General features: G+C 43.3%; 1 protein-coding gene across 1 annotated transcript; it reads right to left on the bottom strand.

Annotated features, from left to right (window-relative positions):
• Window positions 1–7,181: 7,181 nt before the first annotated feature.
• LOC146660468 (insulin receptor substrate 1-B) lies at window positions 7,182–17,031 on the bottom strand. The gene is made up of 3 exons (XM_085420352.1): window positions 16,333–17,031; window positions 11,660–14,800; window positions 7,182–9,639 (listed from the first exon to the last, which is right to left on the bottom strand). The coding sequence occupies exons 1-3, from the start codon at window positions 16,679–16,681 to the stop codon at window positions 9,632–9,634; spliced, it is 3,498 nt and encodes a 1,165-aa protein (XP_085276478.1). The 5' UTR covers window positions 16,682–17,031; the 3' UTR covers window positions 7,182–9,631.

Genomic DNA, 17,031 nt, shown 5'->3' with positions numbered 1-17,031 from the left:
TCCCTTCCCCAAGCATAACATTACAAAGTCTCCATTAAACACAAGCTTGCAATGAATTGTATTGTTTAAACCTCATCTATAGCTCAGGGGTTGAAGTGGGCCGGCACACCTTCAATTGATGAGCATTGAAGTCTGATAAGCAGATTAATGCTGATGAAGTATTACTAACGAATTAGCTCATTTGTCGTATGCATGGCGTTGTTTTCTTTCTTTTTTTCAAACAGCTGGACAAACAGGACGAGTATGGACTAATATGTATATTTAGCTCTCAGCAACACTTTGTGACAAACATTTGTGATAAAATGCGTCTGCTAGCTAAATGTCTGCAGGTGTATTTGCCAGGGAGAGAAAAGGAAACGTTGATGTACGACACTGAGAGATGGAGGATGATCTAAGAAAGAGCACAGGAGAGGAAGATGAGAGATTATTTTCAAAGCTAAGAACTGCTCAGTAAGTGCAATTTGATAAACTGGAAACTTTTTAAATCCCACATTTGATTTGTACATGATGATGCTGAATTACATTTTTGGCTATTTAAAGGTTCCTATGTATATAATTATATAATGTAATGTGTTTTCCTAGTCTTACTGACCACTCAAAGCATTTTAAACTATAAGTCACACATTTTAACCATACATTCTCACACAGCACTTGATGCTATTAACCTCACATCCATGGCCATTTTCAATTCACAAATTAGCCTAACATGTATGTTTTGGGGCTGTAAAAAGAAGTCCACACATGTACAAGGAGAACATGCAAACTCCACACAGAAGGCCTGTAAGCTGTAAGGTGGCAGCACTATGTTGACCACAAAACAGCACAAAAATACTGGCAACCGTCAGTGCTATCCCTCAGCCTACCAGCATACACAGCTATAGCATCAGTTTCAAAATCCTGCTTTGCCTTGTTCTGAAGTTATTGCAGTTATTGCACAAGATTTTGGAAATCCTGTGTGACTTCCTTTTTGAGTTATGTGTTCAAAGATTTTCAGAGAACTTGACCTTTGACCTTGAGGTTGAGGTCACTGAGATTCAAACTCATCCTAGATTGTTAGAAGATGTACCCTTGGTATCACATAGCTTTCACAAACTTAGGTGTCCACGCTGCGTGACGACAATACCCCATCTGCCTTTTACGGCTGTTGGGTAAAAAAAACAGCAGGCCAATTCAAGTTCTTATCATCATGCGCCCTCTACTGGCTGTTTCATGCTTCTACATCAAACATTAACAACCTGTGGAGCTCTGACAGAAACTGCAACAAACGATTATTTGCTTTAAGTGTGATTTCCTGTATAAATTAAAAATATGAAATCAACATTTTCTTTATCTCTGTTGTATTTTTTCATAAAGGCAAAGGCTCCATGGAGGAACTTTGAACTGATATTTAAGATTTTTGAGATATTTAGCTGTTAATGTGCATTAGCAGTTCCATCAGTCATTTCCCCCTCTGCTTCTTCTTCTTAGAGAAGTAAAATAACAGAAAGCACTGCAGTTTCGTTATTTACCTATATGAACTTATTTGGTGCCAAAATGCCATCTGTTTAAACTGAGTCACCCAGGATTAAATACACACACCCTCTGTCCACTGTCTTATCCTTTAAAACTCAGTCTAGACTCAGTTGACCACAACAGCCCGTCAGATTTTGATATTTAACTTCAGACACACAGTCAATAAAAGACACATTTTTCAGATTTTTTTTCCCATATATCTTTGTTTTTTATCAAAAAAACAAAAAACATTGACGTTGTCTACATCACAGACAAGAATCATCAATATTCTGTTTTAAACAATTTCGCCATGAACAGAATGAACCCCATGCCCATCCCACCCCTGGAGCAAACTCCTCTATACACAGTATACTTTACATACCTATAGTTCCTGTTCAGCCTTTGTACATTTTACATCATTATCAAAGTAGTATCAATAGATTTAAAATACATACAATACTTTTCCATTGTAATTATAATCGCTATCCTGATTGTACATACAGCATCATTTCCCACACTTAGAGTTCTGTTGAGCAATTTCTGTGCCTCCTTTTCATCAGCATGTTCTTATAAAATATCCAGAAGACACAACACGAGTCTCCGTAATTCACCAAAACAGAATACTTGGCAGATTTTAGATGATTGGCAGATGAGAAACATTTCGTAACTACCGCTGTGGGTCATGAGAGAGGAATAGTTACCGCTGACTGCTGCTGACGTAGTTTTGAATACACAAATATTTACCGCAATCTACAGCTTTTATTTACGTGTTCCTCAGGAACCATTCTCAGACTCTCCGAGGGGCTTTGCCACCAACTGTTGCGTCTGCTCGGACATGAGATTATGAGGTACAGTCAGAGAATCTCGGTAATCCCTAATTAGATGAGCTGTGGTGAAGGAATAACAAAGAGATTATAAAAGATCACCACAACCAAAAGAGTAACACAAGTTATAAAAGTGGAACAAGTCAAAAGTATTTGTATGGATTTGTTAAAGTTCTCGGTATTGGCCAAAAACACTAGAAGTAGTGGGCAGTGCTGAATCGATATATAAATATTTTTACCACTCAGGATTAAAAACAGACTGATTTGTAAAAAAAAAAACTGATTCAACCTTTGTGTTACCTTGGTGACAGAGGTCCTTAACCGTGCGGGTGAAGCTCACCATTCACACATAAAACTTTGGCACCACAGACAAGTCTGTTACAAAAAAAAAAAAGGTCGCACACCTCGAACTAAATATGAAAAAAATGTGAGGAAGACTTTAATTGTTTTTTCTACGCACTGACAATGACAACTGATTAACGGCCAAACACGAGTATTCACAGCCAGGCACTTGTGTCCTTTCAGATGTGAGTCGAGGGCTGGGTCAGTCGGTGAGGAACATCTGGAGGGAGGGCGGTAAACTATGTGGAAGTTTTTACCTACAGGATTAAAACACACGCATTTGTCTTCGCGTCTAACAGCGCGCACGTAGCAGTGTCACAATTATACGCTTAGTGACAAATCAAAGTTTCTAAATGTGGGAAAATCTACCAGTGTCAAAAATACTACATCAAGAAAGCCATCTTTGTTTGTACCCTGTAAACGCAAGCCAGAGCCCCGGAGAGTGTAGTTACTGCGGGCGGGCGGCATTGCAACACAACATAGAGTTGACCCTTTCTTTTTATATCCGCTAACAACACATCCTTATTCAATATTCAGTATCACCACAAAGGCTCTACTTGCCAGTATGGTACTGGATACAGTATGCAAGCAGTCATTAACTATAAATCACACAACCTTCAGAAAAAACTTGCTTATCACAAACTTTGACTGAATTTTAACAACTATTTTCGGGTTTTTTTCTTCTTCTTTTTTTCGCCCAATGGCTGATGAAGAAAAGCGATTTATCTTAAGTCACATCTATGAGTTTTTTTTAAGACCTTTTTGGCAATTGCTCTGACAGCAGCAGATTACAAATGGAATAAATGAGAAAGTCATGTGTAGGAGCAGGAATGGCACTGTTTCATAGTTTAGATCTCAAGTTTGAGAGAGAAAATAAAGCGTGACAGAGAAGTAGTACTATTCACACCTTCTGGGATCTGAATCCACATCCCCAAAAAATATCTGAACAATACACACGTGTGTTAATACTGTTTTATCTCGTGATTTCTTTTTTCTTTTTTTTTGGGGGGGGGGGGTTCAAACCAAGCAGCTGCATTAATTTCTTCCCAGTGTAGAGACAGGGGAAGTTAAATTATAAAAGAGATTAAGTATGAGTTTACATTAAAGTCTCCAGCATGAATAAGTGGCTGGTTGGTGGAGGGCAAGGGTAAAAAGAAAAGGAGAGTTGGGGCACAAGTGGACACATCCCAATGTGTGAATATGCTAAGATGAAAAAGTGGGCTTTTCCTTTCTTTTTTTTTTTTACTTTTTGGTTTTTCTTTTCTTTCTTTTCTTTTTTCTTTTTTGGCCAAACCACAGCTTGATAAAGCCAAACACACGAGCGAGGGTGTGTGCTTACATTGTGGCTGAAGTGTTAGGCACTGCAAAAAAGAGCATGAGATTGTTTTACATGTTTCTGATTCTAAACACAGTAAGGCAATTTGATTATGGTTGAATGACAGCAATGTAAGTTCCCAGCCTTTTCTCTCATGATCAACAAATGCTCAATTTAGACTCAGGCAAGAAATAACACTTGGGTTTTTTTGTTGTTCTTGTTGTTTTTTCCCCATTTTCACAACCCTTCATAAGATTACCTGTGTAAAAACAGCTACAATCAAAAATGAGGCACTTTATAAAATACTATATATATATATATATATATATATATAAGCAGCTGGATAGCGTAGTGGTTAGACTACATGCCTTTGGATTCCTGCCTGGGGCGTCTGTAATCCAGTAAGGGTCCTAAGGCTAGACCCCCTATGCTAAGCAAGCCTACCGCAGACATGAGCGAGACAGATAAATATGAAGGCATGCCGGCTCGGACGTCGCCCGGATCAACAAGGTCCGCGTCAGGTGTTGAGGAACCAGGGCACCCTGATGAAAAGTGGGCTACTGGAACAAGAAGGCATCAGTGGGCAAGAGACGAAAACAGGGCATTGTTGGAATGCTACTACGCAAGTAACCCCGGCGGAAGGGGCTACATGAATAGGATGAGGGACCTATGGATTCTTCGATACCCAACATCCACAATGACGGCGAAACAACTAGTAGCTCAGTGTTCCAACATTCGAAAGAAGGGACTGCTCTCACAGCTAGAGATTGACGAGGTACAACACAAATGCTACGGCAAGGAGGAGTCAGGACGCCAGGTCAGATTGGGTACATAGCCCCAAGTGCGATAGGAGAAGGATCGTTGAGTGCGAGAGGAACTGACCTGAAAAATAGGATCATGGCCAAGCTTGAAACCTGGATCCCCCGTAGCCGGTTACCAAGATTACGTGAAGTACCCTCAGAAGGTCTGCTAGATGATGTTAATGCAGCACTACGGGCAATACCTACAACCACGATTACCGACACTAACAAGCTGATCTACAATACGGCAGCAGTGATCAGTGAGATGCTTGGCTACAAGTTGAACAGCGACAAGGGGCAGTACCCTCCATGGAGAAGGAGGCTAGAGGGCAAGATCAAAGTAGCACGGAGGGAGGTTAGCCAACTAACGGAGTTGCAGAAAGGTGCGACAAATAAGGTGCCTAAGAAATACAGCAAGCTGTCCATATCTGAGGCCTTGGAAACTGCCAAGCAAAGACTCACAGCCTTGGCCAGCCGCTTGAGGAGGTACACAAGAGAGAATAAACCAGCTGTTCTCCACAGAACCAGCAAAGGTGTACTCTCAGTGGCAAGGGAACAATAAGAGAACAGCACCACCAAGGCTGGAGACGGAGCAATACTGGAAGAGCATATGGGAGAAGGACGCAACCCATAACGGCAATGCTCAGTGGCTAGAGGATCTGAGGGCAGACCACAGCGACCTCCCTGAACAGGGTCCAGTAACCATCACAGTGGCAGATATCCAAGAAAGGGTCTCCAGTATGAAGAGTTGGACAGCACCAGGGCCCGACATGGTTCACGCCTACTGGCTGAAGAAGCTGACTGCACTCCACGAGCGTCTGGCAGCACAAATGAACCAGCTGCTAGTTAACGAGAGACACCCGGAATGGCTAACTGAAGGCCGGACGGTCCTGATCCCCAAGGACCCCAAGAAGGGACCGGTCCCCTCCAACTACCGACCAATAACCTGCCTCAGTACTACATGGAAGCTCCTGTCAGGCATCATATCGGCTAAGATGAACAGGCACATGGGTCAATACATGAGCGGGACACAGAAAGGAATTGGCAAGAATACCAGAGGCGCAAAACACCAGCTACTGGTAGACAGAACAATCAGCCGAGACTGCAAGACCAGACTGACCAACCTGTGCACTGCCTGGATTGATTACAAGAAGGCCTATGACTCAATGCCCCACAGCTGGACACTGGAATGCCTAGAGTTGTACAAGATCAATGGGACCCTAAGAGCCTTCATCAGGAACTCAATGGGGATGTGGCGTACAACACTAGAGGCCAACTCCAAGCCCATAGCACAAGTCACCATCAAGTGCGGGATCTACCAAGGAGATGCTCTGTCCCCACTGCTGTTCTGCATAGGCCTGAACCCCCTCAGTGAGATCATTAACAAGACTGGCTACGGATACCGACTACGGAACGGAGCAGTTGTCAGCCACCTCCTTACATGGATGACATCAAGCTGTATGCCAAGAGTGAACGAGACATCGATTCACTGATCCACACTACCAGGCTATACAGCAATGACATTGGAATGTCGTTCGGACTGGAGAAGTGTAGTCGGATGGTAACAAAGAGAGGGAAGGTAGTCAGAACTGAGGGGATTGAACTACCAGAAGGCAACATTGCAGACATAGAGGACAGTTACAAGTACTTGGGGATCCCGCAGGCAAATGGGAACCATGAAGAGGCCGCTAGAAAGGCTGCAACCACCAAGTACCTGCAGAGGGTCAGGCAAGTCCTGAGGAGTCAGCTGAATGGTAAGAACAAGATCCGGGCCATCAACACCTACGCCCTGCCCGTGATCAGGTACCCTGCTGGGGTAATAGGCTGGCCAAAGGAGGAGATAGAAGCCACTGACATAAGGACAAGAAAGCTCCTGACCATGCATGGAGGGTTTCACCCCAAGTCCAGCACCCTGAGGCTGTACGCTAAGCGGAAGGAAGGGGGCCGGGGACTGGTGAGTGTCAGCACCACAGTCCAGGATGAGACAACGAACATCCAAGAATACATTGGGAAGATGGCCCCAACTGACCGAGTGCTCAGTGAATACCTCAGGCAGCAGAAACCCAAGAAAGAGGAGGGAGACGAGGAACCATCATGGAAGGACAGGCCCCTGCACGGTATGTACCACCGGCAGATAGAGGAGGTGGCTGATATCCAGAAATCCTACCAGTGGCTGGACAAAGCTGGACTGAAAGACAGCACAGAGGCACTAATCATGGCAGCACAAGAACAAGCTCTGAGCACAAGATCCATAGAGGCTGGGGTCTATCACACCAGGCACCAGGCAATATATATATATATATATATATATACATATATATATATATATATATATATATATATATATATATATATATATACATATATATATATATATATATATATACATATATACATATATATATCTAGGCTAAATAGTATTAATCAATATATGTATACTGTATATTTTGTATACCATTGTAATGTGTTACTTTATATAAGAATTGTGTTAACTGTTATGCAAATGAGAAAAAGTACAGCACGTACTATAGTTTCTGTTATTCTATACTATAGTATACACTATAGTATAATATACAGTTATAACAGCTCAGTTGCAAAAAGTGTTTACACTTTGATGTTTCCAATGATTTTGTGCTACACAATTGTTCAAAATGCATAATGTAAATAAAAATAGGATTCAACAAATTGTAAAGCTCATAAACCCAAATTTTATTCACAGTAAGGCTTAGAAAATATATCAGATTTTTTACTATTTCATGAAAAACATTAGCTCATTTGGAAATGAGCTGCTATTTTAATTAAAATTGTACCTTTTCTCCATTTGAACACTTGATATTTGTTTTCCTATATTCTAATGTGAGTTAAAATTTGGGTTTATGAGAATTGCAAATCATTGCATTCTTTGTTTTTTTATTCACACAGCCTTGTAATATTGTGTATGATCTGTCCTCATAAAAACATGAAGGGACTGTTAGGGACTCCAAAATTGATTCTTTTCCTAAGATATTTACTGATTTTGTTTTCTTTTATACACTAATTACAAAGATGGCTTACATTTTGATTTAACTTACTATTTTCAACTGGCTGTGTGGCATTGGAATCGTGTAATTTGACAGTCATGTGTCAGTCTCAGCCAATGTACGGTTATCAAGTGGAATTGGGGGATAACTTGAGCGCTCAGATTCATTAGAAAGCTGTCGCGTGTGCTCAGTTCATGTGTAATAACTGCTTACGTAGCGATTCTTCTCAGTCAAACATAAAGAAGAGCTAGAATGGACTATTCATAATTTGGACAAAATTTGGTATATCTGTTGTTTTTAAATTAAGTCTGACATTTTTTCTTCTATGCCAAAGCAGACAAGCAAGAATATTAGGTCAATCTGGTCATTTTAATCAAGTGTTTCGCTCATTCATGGTTAATGAATTGATTTTTGAGCATCTATGTAAGTTTTTTTCTGTATAATTGTGACATCAATCACTTTCATAAAATGCCTGTATGACAGCGAAGGCTTTCATGTGACTTCTTCTGCTGGATTTATGCTGTAAAACAAATACAGCATATATGAGTCTAGTGAAATTACTTTTCTTATGCCAGCTGCAGCTACTGAAGGTTATTAAACTGTCACTTAGGTTTGGGAATAACGATGAAGGGGATCATGAGTTTCCTATCAAACCCTGAACACCACATAGTGTATAAGTAAATCCATTAAATATCCCAAAATACCACAGAGGAGCTTTCACTAGGCTTTAACAATGGCTACATTTTGAAAACGAACCACATGGCATGATGGGACATGTTAAGTTTATGCGGCTACATAAACATATATCCTGTGTGAGTGCACATGTGGAGCTTTGGGGATAAAGCTGAATTCTGTGTGAAAAAACACAGACTTTACACTCTAATGCATTTCACAAAGATTGCTTAAGCTATGTGGGATTTTCACACAACCACTTCCCTATTGTCTGCAAAAAACTGACAGGAAACTGTGTTTTCATCTCTATAGCGCAAATCCGTTGCCAATTCCATCCACCACCCCAGAAAGAAGCACATTTTGAAGTCCTTCGGTAGCACAAAACCAGCGATCAATAAGTGTAAAGTCTTTTTTTTTTGCAACTGTGTATGATAAATCAAATACATTTACAGTGGCAGGGTGTGTACGTGTATGAGCCCTCTGCCAAACTGCGTTTTCCTTCTCAGTTTGATGATCCTTTAACTTACATGGACAAAGGATGGTGTAGCATAAATAGTAATACAAAGGCAAAAACCACAGGATCCAATAATTAACACTCATTAAAACTCAGCTGAGATTGCTTCATTATAGCAGCTGCCACTTGAAATCTTGAGACACAAGATTCCAATAGACTGGCTCAAACATCAATTAAAAGCAAATAAGGACATTTTTTGAGATTCCCTGAAAGTGTTTTTGAAATACGAGCGTTAGTAACATGATAATATAGATCAAGTAGGCAAAAAGAAGAACAGGCTGTCCATGAATGTCATAATGGCCACCTGTGAGCTCACACCATTACACACCTAACTGTCATCCTTTATCTATATGAAGTTAAATGATAATCAGATGTTCGTTTTTTTATTATTAAAAACAAGGTTAAAAAAAAAAGAAACTTTTTCTTTACCCTGTGACTGTGTGTTGTGTATATGTGTGTGTGTATGTGTGTGTCTGTGTGTGTGGTGTGTTTGGCACACGTTTGGTTGACAGAAAACAGCAGACGGGATGGGGATGAGTTTTCCAGGGTTTCAGTGTTCAGACTCCAGTGTACAGTTCTGTTGTGCCAACAGATCGGGCTGCCACCCGTCCCCTGACGGACTGTCACTCTGAGATCCAAGACGAAGATGGAGATCAACAGTCTGGGAGGAAAGAATCAAAGATAGGCGTGAGCTTCAATCGTATACCACAGCTTTCTTTTTATTGCTCCTTATTGTGCTTTATTTTTAAAGTATATATACTCACCACAATTTACGGAATAATCAAAGTAAATTAGATTTAAGTCTCCACACAGAAAATGTTAGAGAAAGAAAGGCAGCTCATGCTAGGTGATCTATTCACCAAAGCATATTGCTTTTGTTTAATCTAGAGCTCCTGATGGCTGGTTGGGTAAATATCACATGACCCTAGATATCTTTCTAAAAGGATTTTCTGATTGGTTTCATGCACGCTGTTGCAGATGTCAATATTATGTGTCTCTGTGTCAAGCTTTATCAGCTCCAGGCATTTTCATATGTTTCTTCCCTTTATGATCCACCTGAGCAACAAGAAGTCACTGCCCTGACTCTGATCCTGTCAGGAAAATGAAGTCAGCGGCACCGACAAGCAAACATCTTGGGTTTATCGCTTGTGACCTACAGAAAAGGATCCCGTGAAATAAATTCATTAAAGAATAATCTCGCGGCGCAGCCGCAAATACTTAATCAAGATAAGCTCGGAAAGGAGCGCAAATAAATGAAAGTGCGGTTTGAAAAGCTATGAGTCAGTCTAACCACTTGCCCCGTGCATCATTAGTGTCAAATGTCTGTCTGCCGCCTCAACACTCTGGCCGTCTCTACCCAGGTATGCTTGCAGCTTTGTGCACTAGATTTCTGTTTCACCATTCAGCTGATGAAGACCAGCTTTTGCTTAATTTCTTAAAATCTTTAGGTGAATACAGTGTATTATATAGACCGTGTGCGCTTGCCATACTATAGCTTTCATACAGTTAGGATTAGAGCCCATGTGTTTTAATTATTACTCAATATTGTTTTAACTGATGGTTAATTGAGGTTTAATTTCCTTACATGCCTTTAAATGGAAAACCAAACTGGCTGCCAGTTTATAACGATCACATGCTACATGTTCAGACATTTTCATAGCATTGGATAAATGCTCTTTATCTGAATAAATAAAATGCGCGCATGTGATTGTTCCTCTCACAAATATTAATATTAACCTTTTTATTTATTTTTTATTTTTCACATGCAGTCTTTAACGGTTTAGTTCTTGACATGCGCATGCAAAAATCATATTCAGTCACTAAGCGTTTAATAACTGTCATCTGAGCAATGTGAGGGAAACCTCGAAGCTGCCATGTGAAATGCAACAGCCAACAGGACACCCACACATAAATATAAACACCTTGCTTGCGTTCTGTCCCCTCTACCTCCATTTATGTGAAATGGCTCATTACCAGCAGACAAATCAATTGGCTCTGCTCTCTGAACACCCACTTGCGATAATAAGAGACTACAGACAACCCACAGACTGGAAATATGGCGCTGCCCACCAGCTTGAAGCCAAGGTACACATCAGTAAAAGATGAAAGGAGAAAGAGTGACTAAGACCCAGACATGAGCTCTGTCTGTGGATTATGCACTCACATGAAAAAGTTTTCGCTAGACAAATATGATCAAGAATCATATTTTAACTTGTGTTTTTGCCTATTTAAAAACAATAACATATTCTTCTTGCTCTCATTAAACATCAAAGATTAGGGCTGATCTAATCTTTTCATAAATGGATTATATTATTCTGATGTTACGATATTTATTGTCTTAATAGAGATACAGTTTTGGCCTTTTTTGCTTAAATGATCGGGATTGTTTTTAACTATTTGATTGACAGTAAGTAGATATTTTCAGAAATCACATCAAAAATCATTTCCAGATTTGAATTATTCTCTAAATTGAAGGAAACAACTGCAGTGTCAAACACACGTAGTCGTTTAGCCTTGAGGCCAAAACTGACAAAACAGAAATCTCCAGCCATGATATAAAAAGAATTATAAATGTATCTGCAGAATATATATTTAATTTTCTTAACACTAAAGATCTAATCATAACTTATCACTCTACAAGTAGTAAATAATTCAACATGAACTGGCTTTGTAGTACTTACCTTGACCATCTTTTCTACTGTTCTGGTGTGCTCTCAATTCTTCTGATTTATAGAAATCAATACTGGCGTAACTGTTGAGGCTGGAGCCAGCACTGCTACCCATAGCGCTTCCTCCCATGTTGTAGGCAGAAGCGGTGTGCTCCACTCCAGCTTGAGGGCTCTCCTTAATGGCCAAGTCAAGGTCAATATAATTAAGGCCTTGTTCTCCAGATGAGGTGGAGGCTTGAGGTGGAGGTGTGGCAGACATACTAGCAGCCTGCCCGCTCTCCCACAGTGAGCAGTCCAAACCATGCCGATGGCCCACTGCCTGGCTGCCCTCTGGGAAGAGGGAGGTAGAAGAGGATGCGTGGCGTGGTAGTGAGGGAGGTGAATTAAATGTCTCTGGGCAGTGGCTTAGGCGTCCCTGCTGGTCACCTCGGACCAGTCTGCTGCTCCGCTCCGGAGACTGGAAGGACTTGACTGGGGAAAAGCCCAAACCTGTCTCCTGCTCCACAGGTAAGGGTTGACCAGAGTGGATGGCAGGTCGTGCTGAAGTGCTGGGATCTGAGGCTTTGCTCTCCGTAAATGGAGGCGGGACTTCTGTCAGCGCTGCTGCTGTCTTTATTTTTGTTCTGTAGCCCACGTTGCCCTCTGCGGCCAGAGGAGAGGACGTGCCGTGCTCGTGTCGGGCCTTGGGGGAAACAGCTGGTGGGCCCTGTTGGGTGCTGAATGTGGATCTAACATGAGTCACTGGTGTTGAGGATTTCCCTAAATCCATGCTGACGTACTCAGCAGAGGTGGACAATGGTGCAGAGAAGCTGCGGGGAAGGTTAGCAGGATTATCATGGCAGAGGAGCGGTTGATTGACGGGTCGGAGCGTTCCATGGATCACAGGACGTTCGGAACCTGCACATCGTCCTTCGCCATATTTACTGTCTTCCTTGAAGACAATACTGACATACTCACCAACATTCTGAGACACTGATGGCGGTAGATTCTCTTTAACCCTGGGCAGCGTGTTTGCTTTAGTAATGTCTGAAGACACGCTGAGGGGACGACCCCGCCTTTGTTGCTTTGGACTCTTACTGCTCGATGCACGTTTTTGGTGGTGACGCCCATCTTTCGTGCTTGTTCCTGCACTCTTGTATTCTGCTCCGGTTCTTAATAAACTTAACCCTCTCCCCGCTGATATGGACTTGTCTTCGAGGCTTTCACTACTGGCAGAGCTAGAGGAGAAAGAAGAGGAAGACATGGAAAGTTGGCAGCTTCCAGCAGCGCCCATTGCAATTTTGTTTCTCTTGCTATATCCAACTCCTCCTCCCCGTCCAGCACTATCGTGCCCACTGCCATCTTTTTTTCCTTCTCCTTTGTTCAAGTCATCCTCAAAGCGAGTATAGAGAGTGTGTTGATAAGCTCGTGGCAGTGAGAAGTAGGAGTTGAACATTTTTGGTTGAAGTTGGTGCTGTTCAGGATGGGAAGGCGGTGTGCTGCAAGCAGAGCGGCTGCTGACAGGTGAGATGTTCATGTAGTCACTGGCAGCCCGGCTCTCCATGTTGCCCCTGCTATCCCACATGCCTAGTCCATGCAGGTCTGTGGAGCTGCTGCTATTGGGAGACATGACCATGTAGCCCTCTGAACTGGGCTGGCGGATATGCTGAGGGGGGGACACGCTGTTGTTGGGGGTCATGGCCATGTATTCGTCATCTGCCCCGGGTTTAGTACCGGAGTCAGAAATACCTATTGAGAGAGAAAGTGAAACAGGAGGAGATGTCACTCCAGGCAACATTGACATATAGCCACTATCCACAGCTGCGCCTCTGTCCACTTCTTCCCCGCTTTTGTCAGACCTCTTCCTATTCTCCCCTACAAGTTGCCCACCCCCAACTCTCAGTCTGCCTGAATCATGGTGCAAATCAGCTCGCTGTGTGTTAGCGCTCTGCGACATGATGGCGTATTCTTTGTCATCCTCATCATCTTCATCTTTTCTATGTGGAGTCAGCCGCTCGTGGGACGCCACAGGCAGGGAAGCCCTCTTACTGAGCAGTCTGCGTTCTGCCTCTGATTCACGACTGGATGAACGCCGCAGTATCCGTCTGCCTTTGGAGCGATGATGGGAACCAAGCAGACTCTCTCGCTGTCCCATGACGATATAGCTAGAGGAGCCTTCTCCATGTACGTGATGTCCTGACAGGCTTGGTAGGAGCAGAGAGTGCTCGCCGGGACTGGAGCCGTACTCATCTGAGGATCCATAGTCGCTCGGTGAACCTGAAACAGAAACTCTTTGTGATACACGAGGGTAGGAGCAGATCGTCATGCCTCCCACCGCTGCCCCCACTAGTCCACACTCTGAGCCATGACCAGAGCTGGAGGACAGACTCGGCGCAGGGGAAGGAGCAGGGTTAGGTGTGTAACGTGCAAGGCTGAGGGTAATCTTAGCAGGGGTTGGGGCCCGGGTGGGCTTGGGTCTCAGAGTTGGGGTAGTTGAGCAGGATCCATTGAGACTTGGGCTGGAGCTGGCCCACGTCCCTTTGGCACTTGCTCCACTCTCCTCCGACCTGGCTCCGATGCTGGCTGTTCGCGCCCTTGGAAACCCGTGGCGCGATGTAGGTGATGTGCTCGTGCTGCTGCCTCCTGTTCCGGGGGTCTCCGTGCGTGCCCGTCTCGAGAAGCCCACCTGGCTCGGTGGCAGATTTGGGTGATGACGACGGCTCGGGACACTGATGGGATTTGAAGCAGTACCACCTCCACATGATGTTCCCACAGACTGAGATTTACTGCGCTGACGGAACTCCTCACTAAGGGCCTTCATGGCCTCCAGCAGGGTCTCGTGCATGTTCTGAGCCACCACGGAGTCATCCACCTGCATCCAAAACTCTCCGGGGCCAGTAATAGCTGAGCGCCCCACCTCAATGAAGAAAAAATTCTCTGAATGACCACATCTTCGGACATTCATCAGCTGCAACACTACAGAGGCCACATCAGAGTTGAGCTTGACAAAGTTGACTGTCTTGTCAGTTAGGCACAGCCGGTAGATGCCTACTAAATTCCTGGCATGTCCAAGACCTTTAGGCCAAACCTTGACCTGCCACACTTCCTTGAAGGTTGGAACAGGAGATGGAGAGCTACACTCTCCACTGCTTCCATAGTCTTCAGGGGTTTTACCTAGAAAAATAGTAAAGAATAAATAAAACAATTAGGGGATTTAATGATTACACACATACATACAAGAAAAAAAGAGGGGTTTAATTCAAACATAGCCTGCTGAAATACTAACGAAAGCCAAAATGACAGTAATAAGTAATGCTTTGTTACTCTATCGTAAGTAAATTGCCATATGCAAGAATACTGCCAAACAGCTGTGCTGCAGCCAATTCATCACCATCACTTTTAAGCTACAGCTCATAATTAATTAAGCCTTAAAAGCTATAGAAAGCATCCACTAAAAAGCATCATGCTCAACTGTGATACAAGACATTGTAATTCTGCTCAGTGCCAATCAAGTAACAAATTGCAGAATCCCCCCTCCCGCCCCAGCCCCCCTCTCACAATCAGTGTTATTTTCAGTAAACAACAAACAGTCTGCTGGTTTGCTACAATCCACCAGAGAAAGAGAAAATATTAGCAATGAACTCCACAGAAATTATTATAAGACATAATATATTAATGTGCTTCAATCTATCTCTCTCTGTTTTTTGTTTGTTTGGTTTTTTTGCAAGACTCTCGCCTAATTACGATCAGCTGCACATTAAAATTAAAATAAACAGACATTGTTTTATTGTGACTGTGCCTGAGCCATACTCTGAACAAAATGGGGGTCTTCTGTGCTCTAATGTGTGTCTGTTAAGGGTTCCACAACCACATATTAGAGCTGGGCAAGCCCATCAGTCTCAAATAACTGAAATGCAAAGGGAGAACAGGCAGGGTGGGTGGTGGTGGTGGTGCTCAGCTCCGGCATAAGGATAACAACGTAAACACGAGGATAACCAACAGAAACACAATTTCCAGCGCAGAGCGCACTAACGATGCCATCTCCTCCCTACCAGCAGCAGCACCGCGCAACGCAAATGTAGGTTAGGCGAATAGCAGTCGGAGCTGTGCAGAAAAACAAAAACACGGGCTCCAGCGGAGTGCACCGCGATAGGCTGCTACTATATGATGCATCCCTTGGATGGTTGCTATATGCCCACTGCGCCATGCAGAAGCACACCGTCGTATGAAAACGGACTGCATTTTGGTCACAAGAAGCGATCATCTCGTGTTCTTACAGGCGGATGCTGTTTAACGCATCAAATTATGTTTTTGCTGACGGATAATAATCCGCAGGTTGTGACTGTATTAAAGCACTGCTTATTGAGATTGTGCTGCACAAACACACAGCACATGCCGCCCATAGCGTGTCGGTCTAACCCGTTCAATAGGATCCACCTGCCTCTTGGTTAAAATACATCACCCTCCAAACTGCATTGCTCATACTATATGGGTACAATTAAAACACAAAAACCTACAAACCTAAAAAAAAAAAAAAAAAAAAAAAAAAATCAAAGAAAATATACAAATAATTCGAGCCGGTGATATGCAGAGAGACACCCGGATGGCCGAGCCAAAATAGTGTATGGAGAACAAATAGCCTACGGCAGGATAGGCCTGATGCAGAAACAGACAGAAGAAATCACATCACACTTTTCATATCTTACAGTTGCCCTGGAGGTCCAGCATTGCTTGGTACCACTCATTTTGGACCTCCTCGCTGTCTGCAGCGATGGCAAAGCTCTCGCTGCGGGTATAAAGCACTATCATGTGCTTGTTCTTGGAATCTGCCCGCTTGTTTATGTTGAAGCAAGTCTCCAGGTTCAGGACTTTTTTGGGCACAGGTGATTTACTGCGGAATTTCTTCTCGTTCTCGTAGTACTCAAGTCGAGCGGGACCATGCTCCGAGGCCGCCCTCAGCACGAAAAATCGCCGGTGCATTGATTTATGCTTGCGGAGATACCCGCTTTTCTGTACATCTTCATAGTTCTGCGGCTCGGCTGCTTGGTTCTCCATTGCCAAAACAGGCGAGCGATGGTTATTATAAACAATTATTCTCAGGGGGAAAAATAATGTCCATGCGTATTCCTCATTTATCCATCGCAACTACTATCCCTCGTCCTCCCCGCGTTCACGTTTAAGTGTCCAGCATGTGTGAGGAGGCGCAGGATGGGGAGAATCAGCCAAGCCAACGCATGTTTTGGGTTTGGTATCATATTGTGAATCCAGCAGCCGCAGGAGGATCCGCGCACCGAGCGTGCACAGCGTCCACCGCCGCTCGTCCCGCAGCCCAGCCCAGTCCCCAAGTCCAACCACGGTGCGGTTCAGCTGCTTAAGGACGTCTCCTCCACCTGTCTGAGGTTGCC

Source organism: Rhamphochromis longiceps, linkage group LG10 (assembly GCF_057381845.1).
Source record: "Rhamphochromis longiceps isolate RC_006_pf linkage group LG10, R_longiceps_female_GT1.1, whole genome shotgun sequence".
Taxonomy (NCBI): domain Eukaryota; kingdom Metazoa; phylum Chordata; class Actinopteri; order Cichliformes; family Cichlidae; genus Rhamphochromis; species Rhamphochromis longiceps.
This window is presented reverse-complemented; position numbering and strand designations above follow the sequence as displayed.

Excerpts from the sequence above, each read along its gene's own strand:
- LOC146660468 (XM_085420352.1), bottom strand. The coding sequence starts at position 16,681 with ATGGAGAACCAAGCAGCCGAGCCGCAGAACTATGAAGATGTACAGAAA. Across the intron at positions 14,801-16,332 it reads GCTGGACCTCCAGGGCAACT|GTAAAACCCCTGAAGACTAT; the intron begins GTAAGATATGAA and ends CTATTTTTCTAG.